General features: G+C 38.4%; 1 protein-coding gene across 16 annotated transcripts in view; it reads left to right on the forward strand.

Moving 5' to 3' along the window:
• LOC140492006 (rap guanine nucleotide exchange factor 6-like) overlaps window positions 1–19,333 on the forward strand; it is a 391,645-nt gene that overhangs the window by 253,257 nt on the left and 119,055 nt on the right. For all 16 annotated transcript variants that reach the window (XM_072590612.1, XM_072590596.1, XM_072590598.1 and 13 more), the window contains one exon: window positions 7,720–7,900. In XM_072590612.1, the coding sequence (XP_072446713.1) occupies window positions 7,720–7,900 (181 nt within the window). The remainder of the gene's footprint in view (window positions 1–7,719; window positions 7,901–19,333) is intronic.

A 19,333-nucleotide genomic window follows, 5' to 3' on the forward strand; every position in this document is an offset into this window, starting at 1 on the left:
TCCTGAGGATTCTAATTATGGATAACTTGGGAATGACTTCCTGTTGCTTTGGATGGGAGCAATGAGATCAGCTTCTTCTTATCCCAGTTGTATACCTTTTCGTGAAGGTTAAGCAGGAAAAGAACATTCTCTTGCCTATTGAGAAAGGGATAAGCAGAAACCAATTGTAGGATGCATAGATAGATGCAAGATTTTAAAAAGTAAATAAAAATGAATGAAATGTGTTCATGCAGAACAGTGGAAATAATTTCTTAGTTAATAAGGTTTGCAATAGACATAGAAAATTCTAGCAGGGTCAATATAGCTCACACTGCCAGCCTGCATATCCAGTGTATAGTGTTGTTTCTTTGCTTAAGAATGTCAGTAATTGTCCTCCAGTACAGTGTAACTTCCTGTAATTGTAAAGGGTTATCCAACTCCCTCTTAAAGTTGTGTATGTAACAAAGCCTGGATTTGAGACTGCTTTTAGTATTGATCGACTCTTAATTATCAACAGGCCCATTCACATATGACAGGATTAGAGAGGGTTGATTTGGTTATGTCTGCAAAGCATTCAGCTGGCATTTATGTACAGAATGAATGCTTATTTTTCATTTGTTACTTTATTTGAACCTATACCTATAAAATGATTTATTACAGTTTCTAGATATCCACAGATTAGATTATTTTGTCCAATCGCATGTCTAACATACAAGAAAATCAAGTTCGTACTTTAAGGACTCCTAATCAAGCAATTCAAAAATTTGCAGTTAGATTCTCATTGCTCAGTATGATATCCACACTGTAAGCAATTTCTTGTCCAGAGATTTCAGATGCAGCATAAGAGTTACAGCTTAGGGAACCTTAGTTATGTTCAGCATCAGTAACATGCATTTAAATAGCCTCTTCAGGTTAGGAAAACATCTCATGGTGTTGCACTAAGCATATTTAGAAGTAATTCAACACATCAAATAACAACAATTTAAATTTATATATTGCTGTTAAAGTAACAAAACATTTCATGGCACTTCAGAGAAGCATTATCAAACACGGTTTGACATTAAACTACATAAGGCAATTTTTGGAACAAATGCATAAAGCTTGGACACAGGAGTTTTTAAGGAGTGCCTTAAAGGAGGAGAGAGGTAAAAAGGCAGAGAAGCTTGGGTTGAAATTTCACAACATTGGCAACGCTGGCAACTGAAAGTACTGCAAGCATTGCAGAAGCCTTAAAAGTTGGGTTTTGAAGGAGTCAGAGTTTGGAAGAGTATAGAGATCTTGGAGAATTGTGTCACTGGTGAACATTAGAGAGATTGGGAAGAGAAAGACCATGGAGAAATTTGAAACCAGGGTCCTAGGTTCGATTCCAGCCTTGGGTGACTCTGTGTGTGGAGTTTGCGCATTCTCCCTGTGTCTGCATGGGTTTCCTCCGGGTGCTCTGGTTTCCTCCCACAGTCCAAAGATGTGCAGGTCAGGTGAATTGGTCATGCTAAATTGCCCATAGTGTTAGGTGCATTAGTCAGAGGGAAATGGGTCTGGGTGGGTTACTCTTCGGAGGGTCAGTGTTGACTTGTTGGGCTGAAGGGCCTGTTTCCACACTCTAAGGAATTTAATCTAATTTCTATTTTTGCTTCATAACTTCAGCATCCAAAGTTTTCACTTTTATTTAAGCAGCCAAACATTTGACACTGGTGATGCTGAAGTAGAGCTGATTGTCTTCAATAAAGAGCTATGTTAGCTTGTCGGCTAGCATGAGGGCTAGAAAGGCACATTCAAAGATCAGCATTTAGTCTGAGTAGGGTCTAGACAGCAGATGACAAGTGTACTGAACAATATAAGCTTGGAAAGGAATTACACCAGTTTCCTCATTTCTCTGCCCACCACATAATCCCAGTCCCAAGCCTGCAACTCAGCATTGTCCTCCTGACCTGTCCATCACCTTTCCCATCTATCCACTCCACTCCACACTCCTCTCCAACCTATCACCTTCTCCCCCATCTTCATCTACCTATTGCATTCTCAGCTACCTTTCCCTCACCCTTTCCCCCCCCCCCCCCCCCCCACCCCAATTTATCTCTGAGCTCCCCCCACCCCACAGCCCACAAGCCTCATTCCTGATGAAGGGCTTATGCCCGAAATGTCCATTCTCCTACTCCTAGGATGCGGCCTGACCTGCTGTGCTTTTCCAGCATCAGCAGTCCTCATTTTCTCCCATTCGGGAAATGTGTAAAAGTGGATAAATCAGGATAAATGACCTGAGCAGATGTACCCTAGAACTCTATGGGAAGCTAAAGAAGTGATTGCTGGGCCTCTTGCTGAGATATTTGTATCATTGATAGTCACAGGTTAGGTGCCGGAAGACTGGCTAACGTGGTGCAGCTGTTTAAGAACAGTGGTAAGGACAAGCAGGGAACTATAGACTAGTGAACCAAACGTCAGTGGTGGGCAAGTTGTTGGAGGAATTCCTGAGGGATAGGATGTACGTGCATTTGGAGGGACAAGGACTGATTAGGGATAGTCAGCATGGCTTTGTGCGTGGGAAATCATGTCTCACAAACTTGATTTGAGTTTTTTGAAGAAGGAACAAAGAGGACTGATGAGGGTAGCATGGTCGGTGTGATCTATATGGGCTTCAACAAGGCGTTCAACAAGGTTGCCCATGGGAGACTGGTTAGCAAGGTTAGATTTCACGGAATACAGGGAGAACTAGCCATTTGGATACAGAATTGTCTCAAAGCTAGAAGATGGAGGTGGAGGGTTTTTTTTGAGATTGGAGGCCTGTGACCAGTGGAGTGCCACAAGGATCGGTGCTTGTCCACTACTTTTCGTCATTTATATAAATGATTTGGATGGGAGCATAAGAGGTACAGTTAGTAAGTTTGCAGATGACACTAAAATTGGAGGTGTAGACAGCTAAGAAGGTTATCTCAGATTACAACAGGATCTTGATCAGATGGGCCAATGGGCTGAGAAATGGCAGATGGAGTTTAATTTAGAATGTGAGGTGCTGCATTTTGGGAAAGCAAATCTTAGCAGGACTTATACACTTAATGGTAAGGTCCTAGGGAGTGTTGCTGAGCTAAGAGACCTTGGAGTGCAGCTTCATAGTGCCTTTAAAGTGGAGTTGCAGGTAGACAGGATAGTGAAGACAACATTCGGTATGCTTTCCTTTATAGGTCAGAGTATTGCGTACAGGAGTTGAAAGGCCATGTTGCAACTGTACAGGACATTGGTTAGGCAACTGTTGGAATATTTCATGCAATTCTGGTCTCCTTCCTATCGGAAAGATGTTGTGAAACTTGAAAGGGTTCAGAAAAGATTTACAAGGATGTTGCCAGAGTTGGCGGATTTGAACTATAGGGAGTGGTTGATTAGGCTGGGGATGTTTTTCCTGGAGTGTCGGAAGCTGAGGTATGACCTTATAGAGGTTTATAAAATCATGAGGGGCTTGGATAGGATAAATAGACAAAGTCTTTTCCCTGGGGTGAGGGATCCAGAACTAGAGGACATAGGTTTAGGATGAGAGGATAAAGATATAAAAGAGACCTAAGCAGCAACTTTTTTTCGCAGAGGGTGATACGTGTATGGAATGAGCTGCCAGAGGAAGTGGTGGAGGCTGGTACAATTGCAACATTTAAAAGGCATCTGGATGGGAATATGAGTAGGAAGGGTTTGGAGGGATATGGGCCAGGTGGTGGCAGGGGGACTAGATTGGATTATGATATCTGGTCGGCATGGATGAGTTGAACCAAAAAGGTCTGTTTCCGGGATGTTTATCTCTATGACTATGACTCATCTATGACTGTCAGCAATGGCCCACTGTTCTAATTTGGTGCTAATCTCCTGCCTTTTTCTCTGTAACCCTGAACATTGGATGATTATTTAAGTGCAAACAAAATACTCTTCAGTGCCTCAATTGAATCTGCCTTCACCACACTTTCAGACAGTGCATCCTATGTCCTAATTGCTTTTAGGAAAACATCATTTTCCCCTCCATTTGCATCTTTTGCAAAGCTCTGTAAGACTTTGCCTTCTGGTTCTCGATTAATTAAAAGTGGAAACAGTTTCTATCTACCTACCTACTCTGTCTAGACCCATCATGTCTTTGAAACTTCTATCAAATTTAGCCTTTTCCTATCCAAGGAAAGCAGTGCCAACTTAGATATTTCCGTCTGACTGAAGAGCATCATCTTAAAAAAACCATTTTCATCAACCTCTTCTGCACTCTCTTCAATGTATTCACATCATTCCTCAAATATGGCACAGAGAACTGTACATAACACTCCACCTCCAGTCTAACTGGTGCCTTATACAAGCTAATCATAACTTTCCTGCTGTTGTACTGTATGTCCCTGTTAATAAAGCTTAGAATACATTATACTATATTACCCATTTCTCTTCCAGTCCTGCCACATCTATTGACTTATGTCCATATGCACCCAAGAGTTGAGGTAGCTGGGTGAGAAATTAGAAACCAGGACAAGTTCAGCATTATAATTGAGGGAGCACTGAGTAAAATTTAATAACCAAGGGACTGGATGGTTGGCTGGATTGTAATGGTAAAAACAGTTCAACATTTGGTTTGGTCTTGTGATACATAGTGACTTAAAATATCGTTCCACTTATTGGAATTGCAGATGGAGGGACAGGATCTAAAATGAAGTGTGTTGGTGGAAAAGAGGAACTTGGGTATACGTTGGCTTCTAGTATGAACCTGGGATACTTGTTTTGGTGAATGTGAACAGGCCTAATTATTTTCAATGTAGTTCCACACATTGGGCAATTTATATTTCCATCAATTGTATGTCAGGGATGGTCAGTTTTGTGCCCCTTCGAATTGAAGGAGTGACCATGGAACCATAGCAGGCTAGGACTTGTACCATGAACAAAAACATCAAAAGGTAGAGGTTATCAAGGGTTTAAGCAAATTAATTGCAGGAAAGTAATTGAGAATGTGAGGCCTAAGGACTGGTAGTTTGTACCTTTTAAAGTACGCTTGTGAATGAGGCTTGAGTGGAAGACTTTTATCGAGTTAGAGAAGAGGATACTGATTAGGAATGATCAGCCATGATCATATTGAATGGTGGTGCAGGCTAGAAGGGCTGAATGGCCTACTCCTGCACCTATTGTCTATATGAAGACATAGCAATGGAAGTAGTCTGGGAGCTGTGAACAATGAGGAGTGCAGTAAAATGATTGGAGATGTGGTTTTGTCTGTGATGAAGACAATGTATGCAAAGACACCATGGAAAATGGTAAAAGTGGAAGGGGTATACCCAGATTATGGATAGGAGAGATTATTTGTTAAGGCATTTTTTAATAGAATCCCTGCAGTGCAGAAAGTGACCACTTGACCCATCAAATCTACACTGACCCTCCAAAGAGCGTTCCAGCCCACTATCCTGTCGCCGAGCCCTACATTTCCCATGGTTAATCCACCTAGCCTGAACAACCCTGGTTACTACTGGGAAATTTAGCATGGCAATCCACCTAATCTTTGAATATCGGAAAAAACCAGAGCACCCAATGGAAACCCACACAGCCAAGGGGGAAGAATGTGCAAACTACATACAGTCAATCGCACAAGATTGGAATCGAACTCTGATTCCTGGCACAGTGAGGCAGCTTTGCTAACCAGTGAACCACCGTATATAATCAATCCTTGTACTGCATGGTCTGATGCAGGATTTTGATGTACTCTGCCATCGTGTTTTTTTCTGTGATTTGTTTAGTGATTTTGCATTTGACATTGTGCCTCTCACAGCTTTCCAAGCAGCTTGAAAAACAGTTTTATCAGCTGCAGATTAATATCAAAATAAATCTCATGTCCAACAGCTGATTTGATCCTTTTAAATTCCTTTATGTGATCATTAAAAATTTAACAAGACCAAGTTAATAAATACAAAAAGAGCAGAGGGCTGAATCTGCGTGCAAGGGAATAATTTCCACAAAGAAATTGGCAAATCAGGTTCTGTATTGTCAGATAGTAAAAGCTATCATTGATTAAAGTGGAGATTGAGAAGAGCTTTGCAGGTGAATTGTTTAAAAATAATGATATTAGCTGGTATTGAATATTATTATGTTGTTCAGCTTCTTTGTTTCACCTTAATTTTCAAGCTTACGTCTGGCATAAAGAATTTAATGCTTAATATCTAGAAACATTTGCAGCATACTCAGCAATTGAACAGCTATTGACTTTAACACATGTTGTCGTCCAATTTGCCTGCATAGAAAGCACAAGAGCAGAATATGTTGGATCTTGATCTTCAACTGCCAACAAAATTAATAAACAGTGAAAGAGCAAGTGTGTAGTAGTGATAAACAAACGTGTTAATTTTAGCTATCTAATACTATATTAGAAAATAATAAATGGCAAGAGTTGCAAATCCCTGAATTATACTGTGAATGATATCCTACCATCAGAATTTTTTTTCCTTTTTTCACTGAAGCCTGTATGTTTTAGGCCTTCAGATAAACTCCATAATTGAGCAAGGCAGGTGGATAGGTAGGGTAATTTTAAAGAAGAGTGATTTGGATTGTGCAACTTTTAACATTGTCTTTTTAAAGCTGCAATTTAACAAATTTGAATTAAGCATCACAAACCTTCCCTTCAGCTTCAGAAGTGATGAAATTAATTAAGACCAGTAAGAAAAACTATTAAAATAGAAGTGGATTCTGATTTCAATTAAATTGTTAATTTTTAATTTGATAACCGGATAAAACTTCCATTGCCATGCTGAATGTTTAAAAAAAATGTTTAAAACATGTAGCCAGCCCTAAGTAGCATTTGATATTAGTGCAAAGAATGTAATTGATGCAAATTGTGCTAAATATTAGCTTCAAAGAATATAATTAATACTGATTTTTGTATTGATACTGAGGAAATATTGAATTTTATCTCCTGCAACGGTATTAGGATATTTTTATTATAAACCTTTCCCAACATTATGTAATATCCCAATTTTGTTCACTAATGGTGAGCCCTGACAGATGACTTTGTTCTTCATTGTTTATAAGCATATTGGAAGTATTTTTGTTCGGAATTGTGAAAATGCAGTAAATCGAATGTCTTAAAATGGATAAGAGAAATGAAAACAACACTATTCTACAAATTAATGTTCAGTGATACTGGGATTGAAAAGGAATCTGTTGCAATTAGAACCAATAATTGCACCAATTGAAATTGTTGTACAGTCTGGAAACTGAAGAATTCTATAGAAACTTTATGGTAAGGCATTCCATCCCACAATTTAAGTTTACTTTGCTCAACAGTCAATGTGGTAATTTCAATTATTAAATTAGTTCTGCTATTAACATTTTTAGAATATTAATTATTGCAGTCTACTGGAAAGAAACTTGTTTTGAAAATATAATAGTGAATAAATATTTAAAATTATAAACTCAGATCTAAAAAATTTCATTTTTGGATAAATACAACTATAATGTTCACGAAGTTGAAAACTGTAATTCACAAGTCCAGCCATACTGCTTATTTGTGACATCTTTGCAATTCAGTTTTCATTTCTTGTTCTCTGAGCATAAGAATATTTCTGAGAGACATTTGCTTTGAGTAAAAGATTATTTTTATAACAAATGCTAGCAGCAGTAATTTATAAAGTTAATATTTTGATTTGAATGATTAAAAGTAGCTAAAATCAAAGCAACAGTGAATAGCTCAGTTTTTCAGAGGAATGCTATATTTCATGGCAGAAATCATTCACAAATTATTTCTTGCTGCAGGCTACGGAGAGCGAAATGGGGGATGTAGATCTTTCGGGTCTTCCTGAAACAGCTGTAGATTCTGAAGAAGAGGAAGAAGATGAAGAAGATATTGATCGAGCATCTGATCCACTGATGGGTAGGGATGTTGTTAGGGAGTGTCTGGAAAAGGATCCAGCAGACAGAACTGACGACGATATTGGTATGATTTCAGAAATTATCTTTTTTTATCATCCCCTTCTACCAACCTCATTCTCATCTCCATTTTTATGCAATTTGTCAGTCTGATTCTTTCGTTACATTAGGAATGTGCTGAACTTTAATTTACAGTTGGCTAACCTGTTGATAAAAATCCTTGAATACATATAACTTTTACTGACCCCACCCAAGTAGTATTGCTTTTGTCATTTTCTAGTTGCTGTTTATTCATGTATTGTAGCCAGCATTAAACTTTGTGCTTTGAACATTTCAGGATGACCTTATTATCATTGACATCCTATCTTATCCAAGTCAATACAAACAATAAGAGCTAGGTTTTTTTTTGGACACTTGTCTGCTATATCTGAATGTTGATTTTAGTAACCTGAGGTTTCAGCTTCATGTCTCATTTTATGTTTCGTAATGTTGCTGGTCATGTAGATGGATAGATCAGTATCCAAAGATGTCCGAGAAAGGGAATTATTTTAGATCTTGATCCATTATCAGGCCTAGTGCTGGTAAGGGTACATAGGCCCCTACACCCTTATTTCTTCCCTTACTGAGGACAGTGGATGCTCTATGATCCATTTTTGGCATTTGAGGTAGTGCAACATGTTGGCTGGTTGTTTGTTCGATCAGATGACCAAATTGAGGTTATGGTGCAACTCACTGCACTTGGGCTGAAAGAATATTGGCCACTGTGATGCCAGCAGAGACCTGCAGTTAGCTCCAATTGTTCGGTGGGGTAGGGGAAGGTGATACTGAGTCCAGGAAAGCAACAACACAAAATATTTCCATGTAACAAGGAGGAATGCAATCTGCACCTTTATAACTCAAATAAAGCACAACAGTGTTACATTTTCTGCTGTTTCCTGATTGGAATATTTAAAAACATTATTTGCAATGTTTCTGTCACAAGCTGCACCCGACTTCCGAACAGTTGCAGTGGGGTTATGGTAATATCAGTACACCTTCAGATGTTTTGCAGGCATATATTAAGACAACCAACAACAGTAGATCCCTGCAAACTTTACAGCAAGATGAATGTCTTGACTCTGGGGGCTAGGAGGTGAGCTCGAGGTCCTATTTTTAGACCCTTACTGCCCCAACTGATTTTTCTTCCCAAGTGAAAATCATTCCAACAGTTTTGTTCAGACTCATTTCAGATGTTCACTCTTTAGTGATTGGAATGAGGTCAGCCTGGTGGATATCAGTTTCCTAATTTGGGCTGTTAACCTGGTCCAGTCAGTGAGTCCTGGTTGACAGATATAAACACAAATGTTTTGTACACTTTGTGTCTTTCACTGTGTCTCACACCTGCGCACACATGACGGGTGCTGGGGAAGAAATAAGCACTATCACAGTGAGGTGGTAGTGTGGGGGTAAAAAAAGAAAAAATTAACAGAAGTGTCAAGGGTTCTGCTCACTCTTGGAGCCGGCTCAGAGCTGGCTCCATTAGTGTCATGTGCTATGCAAACGCAAATAAAGGGTGACTTGATGATGAGATACCGGATTTTGTGAAGTTATTTTGTACCCTCCTCCCATTTTTGTTTTGTTCTCTTTGCTCTTTTACCATTTCTGGTCCTTTTGTGCTCTCTTCCAAATTAGATATTTTGTTGTTCTTTCAATATTTCCATATCAGCAAAATTTGTTTTTATCACTTAGCTTTCATATATTAAATAAGTTAATCAGCCCATTAACTATGTTCTCCACATTCTCCCATTTTACAAATGTGCTTAAGTTATCACTTCAGATTGAAGATGCACACCAGAAACATACATCTATCATCAACTATTTATGAATATTGTCTGACTTGTGTATTTCAAATTTTATTTTTATCTATACTTAAAAAGATTTTATCTGCAGTATTCCATTCTTGTAGTGCTTAATGGCCCTTAATGTGAAACATCAACAAACCATATACAGAACAACCTCGATTATCCAAACGAGATAGGCACGGAATACAGGTAGAAGATCCTTTATCCGAAATGCTCGGACCAGCTGTTTTCGGAATTTGAAATTTTTTGGTTTTCAGCATGTGACAGTTTAATGGTGAAATTCTTAAACATCTTACCAGAGAAGCAGACTTCTAACTAAGAATGTGTTGCCTTGGGGGCATTCATAGAGAAACCCCGGGCCTGTTGGTGCTTGACCACACACCCCCATGTTGCATCTGAATAACAGACATCAAGTGGGTGTCGACTTGTGTTGATTGTTCACTCGCCAAACAACCTTTGATGAGGAAAAGAAGAAAAATGAGGAAAAGAACTTGACAAAAAAAACCTTCAGATTTTGGATTTTTCCAGTTTTTGGATGTTCCGATTAAAGGATCTTCTTCCTGTATTTTGTTTGGATAACTGAGAGTTTGGATAACGGATAGCGTTTTTAACGGGATCTTGAGATCTTGTTTGGATAATCTGAAATTTGGATAATTGAGATCGTTCTGTATTTGACTCAGTTTGTTGCATTCTTGTCTCTGACTTAAATGCCTTCAATTCAATTCCCACACCAGAGATGTAAGCACAACGTAGGCTAATATGTCAGTGTACCACTGAGGGAGTTCTTTGTTCAGAGATTATGTCTTTCTACATGAGTTTACTCATCTACGAATAGCAATGCTGGACATTTTACATTCACTTGAATTTTGTTCCCATTCTTCATACTACTCTTAATTTCATATTTGACTGTTCCAGTGCTCAGTAGCTGATCTCTTATGTTTTATCATTTGTAAACTTGAGGTTATCCAAAACTCTTTTTTTCCTATCTTAATCCACAGGAAGTCCTATTTCCCTATCATTCCTGCATTTGCTGACCTACAGTGGCTCCCTGTCAAGCAATGTTTTGACTGAAATATTTTATCTTTTTACCAGATGTTTCCACAATCCTGCCCTCCCTATCTCTGTCACTTCCTGCAGCCCCACAACCTTATTATACACTTTGTCGACTTTTACATTATCTTGCATTGAGTAGTTCAATCTGAATAAGGGAAATTATGAAGGCACAAGGCACAACTTGGATGAGGTGGATTAGGAAAATAGAATAAAAGACATGACTGTACATAGGCAATGATTAATTTTTAAAGAACTATTAATTACAGCTACTAGACATTTTATCAAAATGCAAAATCTCGAAATAAGGTCAGTTAACTATGACTGACAAAAGAAGCTCAGGATTGTGTCAGATTAAAAGTAAAGCCCTATAGAATTGCTGAAGAATAGACTGGGAACTGGGACGGTTTTAGAATATAGCAATGGAGGGTAAAGAAACTGATCTGGAAAGAGGATAGAATTTATAAGTTAATCTAACAAAAGAATAAAACAGACTTTAAAACTTCTATAGATGCATTAAAAAAACAAACATTTGATTAAAACCAATATGAGTCTGTTACAGGCAGAATGGGGAGGGGGGAAGATTTTATAATGGGGAATAGAGGAAAATGGAACAAAGCTAAACAATTACTTTTGTGTCTGTTTTCACTGAGGAAGATACCAGAAATCTCCCAATACTGGAGAGCCAAGTGGCTAGGGAAAATGAGAAGTTGAAGGAAATTAGTATTAAACAGAAGATTGTACTGGAGAAATTAACGGAGTTGATAAATCCCCAGGACCTAATAATCTACACCCCAGAATGTTGGAGGAGGTAGCTATAGAAGTCGTCAATACATTTGATTGTGTTCTGATTCCTGCAGATTAGAAGGCAACATATCACCCCATTATCAAAGAATGGAATGGGAGAGGAAAGTAGGAACAAACAGAACTGGTTCGCCTTACATCAGTAATCTTAGGGGAAATGCTAGAATCTTTTATAAAAGACATGATAAACAGATAATAGATCATAATTATCTATGCAGGCCTTTTGAAGATGTTGTTAACAAAATTGCTAGAGGAGACCAGAGTTACAATATATATCTAGATTTCAGAAATCTTTTAATGATGTTCTCCACAAGATGCTGTTAACAAAATTAAATTACATGGGCTAGGAGGTAATACACTTGTATAGATTAGTGATTGGCTAATAGACAGAAAACAGAATGTAAGAATAAATGGGCCAATCTTGCATCAGCAGACTGCGACTAGTGGGGTACCGGAAGGAACAGGACTTGAGGTCCCAGTTGTTCACAATATAAATCAGCAGTTTTGAAGTTGGAACAAGATTTGCAGATGATATGAAACTAAATGGGAATGTGTGCATGGAGAAGATGTAAAGTGGTTTCAAGAGAATTTAGACTGGCTTGGTTACTTGGCAAGAATGTGGCAGATGGAATATAATATGGGAAGAATGTGACGTTATCCACTTTGATAGGACAAACATGTGTGCAATGTATTTCTTAAATGTTATGAGAATAGAAAGTTATTTTTTATTAGAATTAGATTTTCATTAGAATTAAATTTTATTTGTCACATAGACTCAAGTACAGGAATTCAGGAGTACAGTGAAAAGTGTACGAAGTCGCTATTCTATAGTGCCATCTTAAAATATAAACCCAGAAGTTCTTTTTAAAAACAAAGAAATGAAAGAAACTGCCAAAAGAAAATGGAAAAGTCCAGATCTTTAAGTCTAATCTTCAGGGACCCAAGTTTCCTTGAGTCACATAAAGCTCTTGTGCAGGTGTAGTAAGCTATCAAGAGAGCTAATGGAATGTTGGCCTTTATTGCAAGAGGAATTGAGTACAGGAGCTTTGTTATACTGCACACTGTAATTTTAGTCTGATTTTGGGAAGACGTTTTTGCCATAGAGAGAGTGCAATGAAGGTTCAGGACATCTATGAAGTGAGATTAGGCAAACTAGTTTAGAGTTTACAAGAATGAAAAATGATCAAAATACTGAATGGGATAAACGAGCTAGATGCCGATAAGATGTTGCCTCCAGTTCGGAAGCATAGAAGCCAGGGAACAAAGATAACGATGATGCTGCTTGGGTCTGAGACTCGGTGTTTTTCACTCATAGTGTTATGAATCTTTGGATTTCTCTTCCCTAAAGTTTATGGGAACTTAGTGTTTGAGTATATTTAAGTTAGGGATTGATCGGTTTCAGATTATCAGCGACACTCAAAATTATGAGCTGGGCTGGGTAAAAGGCAATAAAATGACCGACTAAAACAGAAATTGGTCGAAAACCTCAGCAGGTCTGGCAGCATCTCTGGGGTGAAAACAAAGTTAACATTTAAGGTGGAGTGTCCCTTCACCAATTTCTGTTTTTTGTTTCTGATTTCCAGCATCCACAGTTCTCCTTTTTATTAAAATGACCAACTCCTTTCCTGCATTCCCATGATACTTGCACTCGAATTCTGGTCTGTTATACAATTCCAGTTTTTCAATTGCTCCACCATTGGTTTTGCGGTTGTGAGATTTTTCTTGAATTCCTTCCCTATACCTCTGTGCTTCCCTACGTTTTTGTTGAATATACTTTTTAAAAATCTGGTTCTTGGACTTGCTTTTAACTCATCTGACCCAATTTTTGTGTCTAGTGTCATGCATACTTATAATACTCCTGAGAAGTGGCTCAGGAGGACATTTAATTGTGTTATAAGGTGTTGTTTACGTCAATATATGATAACATGACCAAATTTTGTTCACAGCCAATACGACTGAAACAAAATATTTCGCCATTTATCTTATTTCTCTTTGTGGGTTTTCTGGGACTGTTGAGTAAATTGGCTGTTTTGTTTACTTACTTTATCGCAATGATTACACTTCAAAGTACTTAATTGACTAAAGTACTTTCGGACTTGCTGGAATCACTAATTAAATGCAAATTGAAGTAGAAAGAGAAAATCTTTGCTGACTGCCCACTTATCTGTGGCTTTCAAAATATGTTAAAACTCAGCCAAAGAGGCAAAGATATGGATTCTGTCGCCATTTTTGCCACATCTTGGAATCCTAATCTAAAATATTCATCAAGTGTAGTACTATGTTTGCACTTTTACCCACAAGTAACTTTTTATAAGCATAGTGTCAGATCCTACTGAGGATCACAATTTTGTTTTTAGCTGTTATTTTCTTATCTAGAATGCAGTTTTTCTCTCACTGAGTGATCAGTGGCATTTTAGGTGATAATTTTTTGGCTGCATTCTCCTTCCCCTGTATCCTCATCTTGTGCTCTCCTATCTCTCATTCGACACTCCCCAAACCTTTTGATGATTATTTGTGAATGTATAAAGCTGAAACTGATCAATAGATATACTCTACAGTACCTGGAATATTTCATTCGATTATAATTTCCAAAATGATTTATAAGCTGGCTGTAGTGTGGGTACATTTCTAAGTAAAACTGACCAGAAAAGGTCCAATTTGAAATATTGAACAACTCCAACACTACTTTCAATCCCTCTACTTTTAACTTGAGCTTAAATTCTGTAAAAAGCATTTTAATCCAAAATTACTCAACGTTTCATCTTTTCAAACAAAAAGTGGAAATTTACAATTCTTAAAAACAAATTGATGCCTTTGGTGCACAAAAATTCCTCAATTTTTTCCTCAAGTAGTAAATGACATTATAAAAACAGGATGTGTTCCATTCACTAACTTTGAATAATAGACACAGACAATAAAATAATTGGCAAGTCAAGTTCAACGAAGATAAATGTGAAGCAGTATCTTCTGGCATAAGAACAGGCAGTTCATCAGTGAAGCACCGCTTAACGAAGGAGCAGTTGTCCGAAAGCTTGTGATTTCAAACAAGCCGGTTGGACTATAACTTGGTGTCATGTGACTTCTGTCCACACTTTTCTAATACTGACACCTCTACCTCATGCCATGTGGGACAGTATAGCTGACATCAGCACCCCTTGGTTTAAGAAGTGAGTAGATCTTACGCCACACTTGTTATTCAAAATCATTGCCACAACGTGCATGTCGTCTAATGGATTATTGCTTTCTACTGTGCCAGTTGGTTCTTGCCTGGTCAATGGATAGAATTGGACTCTAAGGCTGAATTATTAGCAAGAAGACCTACTGAAATTCCTATTGCAGAGGATTTGTAGCACAGAAATCAGTTATCTGTGTAATAGAGCGATCAGAACTATGTGCAGTAGTCGGTGTGACCTAAAAATGGTTCAGTGCAGGTTTAGCCAAATCTACCAACTTTTGAATTTTTCTCCTTGATAATTAAAGCTTAGTTAGTGCTATGTTTTCACTTTTTAATGGCTTTGCTAATCCGGTGACAATTTTAGTAATTTGTGTATTTGTGCTCTGAAATGCCTTGATTCTCGACCGTACTTAGACTTGTATTGCAAAGGTGAACTGCCTGTTCTTATGCCAGAAGATACTGCTTCACATTTACTTTTCGTTGAACTTGACTTGCCAATTGTTTTCTCATTTTACAAGGTTATTATGTTAATGTCCTCCTACAATTTGCTGCATAGTGGAATTAATTTTTCACACATAACTAATGCACAATGTTTACTAAAGGAGAAAATATAGCTTTTAGGGATTTGGTCTTGTCTGCACAAGACAATACACTGCTGTAAATGTTGAAGGACTGACTTAAATTCTGAGTGCTGCAGACAGTTTTCATTTCCGACAGCTTGCACTGTGCATGGAAGTGAACAAGTTTCTACCTTTTGTTGATACTCTGGAGTATGATTCTTTCATTTTAATTGTCTTCAAATTTGACAGTTTAAACTACTGGGGATGCTGCTGCTTTTGGTTGCAGTGAGAATTTTCTACCCGTTCACAAATACCTATAATTTTCCGTTTTTGAGATCAATTTCAATGTTTAACAAGAAGGTTATTGGAGTTATCACTGATGCCCAATGTTAGCATCATATTCTTCAAGGTGCATAAAACATTCAGCTCGAGGTTAAATCTGAGGCATGCTCATTCTATACAGCTAATGCAGTGTAAATATTCATCCCAGCAACTTGGCTGAATTTGATAAGTAAGATTTTGAAATAATACGTGTTCATTTCCTTTTCCAGCCAGTTTGTTAATTTTCCTTTACAAGAAATAGTTAGTTTGGAATTCAGAAAATATGATTGTGAATTAAGGTATGGATGTTCCAGCACCTGCAAATACGAAAAGTAAATATTAGCTATATTTCATATTTTCAAAGTCAGAGCTTCGTTTACTGTTGAATAAACTGCATGTTGCCTGAGACAAATAATGCCCATTCCATGTATCACTTTCATGCTGATGAAATCAAATGTGTAACCTTGTATATAATAGGGAAAATCAGGCTTCTATTATAGTCAACTGTAAAGACTAATCCCCCAACTCTTGTTGGCCCCTTGCTGTCTACAAGACTGAAGCCAAAAGTAAGTTGGAATATTCGCCAACACTGTAACATCACTCAAGCTCTACATCATTCTGTCATTGGGCTGTGCCTCATTGTTTTCAGAGTATTATTACCATGAGCTCACGGAGGAGGCCCGTAACTACCACCTTAGCACAACTCCGTAATATCTTGCCAGTGTTGCCTAATCCAGAAGACATCATTTTCAAAAAAGCAGTCACTGCACATCCATTGTCTATGAAACAGCAGTGTTCAAGAGCGTGATGTTTAGTGTTAGAATTCAGATTGCATTGCTCCTGTGCAAGTCATTATTAATATAATAGCTACAGTAATACAGCTTTCATTTACCTTTACTTTTTAAATTGCTCTTTCAAAAGGAAATAGGTAAACAAAGAGCTGGCTATTTTGCTGGTCTAGGTCCCTCATACCAAGGATTGTTTATAATATCCAGAAAATGTATAATATTAATCAACTGCTAAAATTCTTCCTTTCTCCCTTTCCATTAAACTGAGTTAAACTTCAAGGTAACATTCACACTTTCCATCTTATATTGCCTGTTTGAAGTCAATTGCCTTCATTCATATGACATGTTTATGGAAAAGTAGTTCAAGAATCCTTCTATTAGGTATTTATAGTTTTTATACTGAAATGAAATGGTTTGGCATATTTAAGTTGCAAGTTGTTGGAAACTTTCTAAATCATTAGTGGATTGAATTAAAATTTGAAAATATTTGTATCCAGCATTGCAACCACCTGTGAGCAAATTTCCATCTGTTGACTGTACTACAAAAGCACAGTAATTTCAAGGTTCATCAAATTAACGATATTGTGACCCTAAGAAATTTACCTATTAAAATATTGCTAGTTAATTGAGCTAGTTACATGGTAGATTTAAAAAGGATCTGAGGGCTAAATTTTTCATGCAGAAGATGGTATTTGGAACCATCTGCCAGAGGAAGTGGTGAAGATGGGTACAGTTACAACATTTAAATGTGGACGGGTACACTTATAGAAGGTTTAGAGGGAAAGGGGTCCAAATGCTTGCAAACAGGACTGTGTCCGATTGGGATGTCTGGTCGGCGTCACTATGTACTGAGGTTCTACCTGTCCCCTGTTTTGCTAAGAATGGGACGAGCCTTGCTGCCGTGGAAGTAGTTGGACCATTCCATGTCACTGTCTTTCAAGAAATTTCCAAAGAAAAATATCTTTGACCACCAGTCAGCACACAGCATCCTCAGACCCTGAGGGAAAAGGAGAGTGTGGTTCTGTTGTGTGGTTCCGTGAGCAAACTATCAAAGTCATTTGGCAGAATACCTTCTCACCAGAACTTTCTAACAAGCACGAAGACGCCTCTTGGCTGGTGAGAAGGACGCTTCCTATAAGATCCTTTATGTATGCTTGGTTGGACTGCGCCACCACCCATTCCCCATGAAATGGTTGCTGAGGAGGTTGAGACTGTTGCTCATCTCCATCTGGACTGTGCCTTTGCAAAGAAAGTCTGGAGGAAGATGCAGTGGTTTGTGTTGAGGTTTGTCCTGAGCAGCTCCAAGATGCAGGACTATGTGCTGTATGGCCTGTTCCCAGTGAGGCAGACTGAGACAAACATCAACTGCGTCTGGAGAGCCATCAACTTAATGGAAGATGCTCTTTGGTCTTGCCGAAATTTGTTGGCTTTCAAAGCAAGGAGTTGACCCCGACTGAGTGTTGCAGACTGGCACATTCCAAGGTCCTAAAAAAAGGCAGGTATTTCTGGGTATAATGCAGAAGATGCAGGATCAGTTCATTCCAAAAAGGAAGAAAGATCCTAAGGGGAGGCAGGGGTGGCCGTGGCTGACGAGGGAAGTTAAGGACCATATAAAGACAAAAGGGAAAAAGTATAACATAGTAAAGGTGAGTGGGAAATTGAAGGATTGGGAAGCTTTTAAAGAACAACAGAGGATAACTAAAAAGGAAATACACAAAGGAAAAAATAAGGTACAAAGGTAAACTGGCCAAAAATATAAAGGAGGATAGTAAAGGCTTTTTTAGGTATGTGAAAAGAAAAAAAAAATGCTTAAGACTAAAATTGGGCCCTTGAAGACAGAAACGGGTGAATTTATTACAGGGAACAAAGAAATGGCAGAAGAGTTGAATTGGTACTTCAGATCTGTCTTCACTGGGGAAGACACGAGCAATCTCCCAGATGTAATAGTGGCTGAAGGACGTGACTGAAGGGAATTTATATTTGCCAGGAATTGGTGTTGGAGAGACTGTTAGGTCTGAAGGTTGATAAGTCCCTGGGGCCTGATGGTCTACATCCCAGGGTACTGAAGGAGGTGGCTCGAGAAATCGTGGATGCATTGGTGATCATTTTCCAATGTTCTATAGATTCAGGATCAGTTCCTGCGGATTGGAGGGTGGCTAATGTTGTCCCACTTTTTAAGAAAGGAGGGAAAGAGAAAACAGAGAATTATAGACCAGTTAGTCTGACCTCAGTGGTGGGAAAAATGCTGGAGTCAGTTATAAAGGGTGGAATTACAACACATCTGGATAGCAGTTACAGGATAGATCAGAGTCAGCATGGATTTATGAAGGGGAAATCATGCTTGACTAATCTTCTGGAACTTTTTGAGGATGTAACTCAAGATGGACAAGGGAGATCCAGTGGATGTAGTATACCTGGACTTTCAGAAAGCCTTTAACAAAGTCCCACATAGGAAGTTAGTGAGCAAAATTAGGGTGCATGGTATTGGGGGCAAAGTACTGACTTGGACTGAAAATTCATTGGCTGACAGGAAACAAAGAGTAGTGATAAACGGCTCCCTTTCAGAATGGCAGGCGTTGACCAGTGGGGTACTGCAGGGATCAATGCTGGGACTACAGCTTTTTACAATATATATTAATGATATAGAAGATGGTATTAATAGTAACTTCAGCAAATTTGCTGATGATACAAAGCTGGGTGGAAGGGTGAAATGTGAGGAAGATGTTAGGAGATTACAGGGTGACCTGGACAGGTTAGGTGAGGGGACAGATGCATGGCAGATGCAGTTTAATGTGGATAAATGTATGGTTATCCACTTTGGTGGCAAGAACAGGAAGGTAGATTACTACCTAAATGGAGTCAAGTTAGGTAAAGGGGCACTACAACGAGATCTAGGTGTTCTTGTACATCAGTCAATGAAAGCAAGCATGCAGGTACAGCTGGCAGTGAAGAAAGCTAATA

This window comes from Chiloscyllium punctatum, chromosome 20, assembly GCF_047496795.1.
Source record: "Chiloscyllium punctatum isolate Juve2018m chromosome 20, sChiPun1.3, whole genome shotgun sequence".
NCBI lineage: Eukaryota > Metazoa > Chordata > Chondrichthyes > Orectolobiformes > Hemiscylliidae > Chiloscyllium > Chiloscyllium punctatum.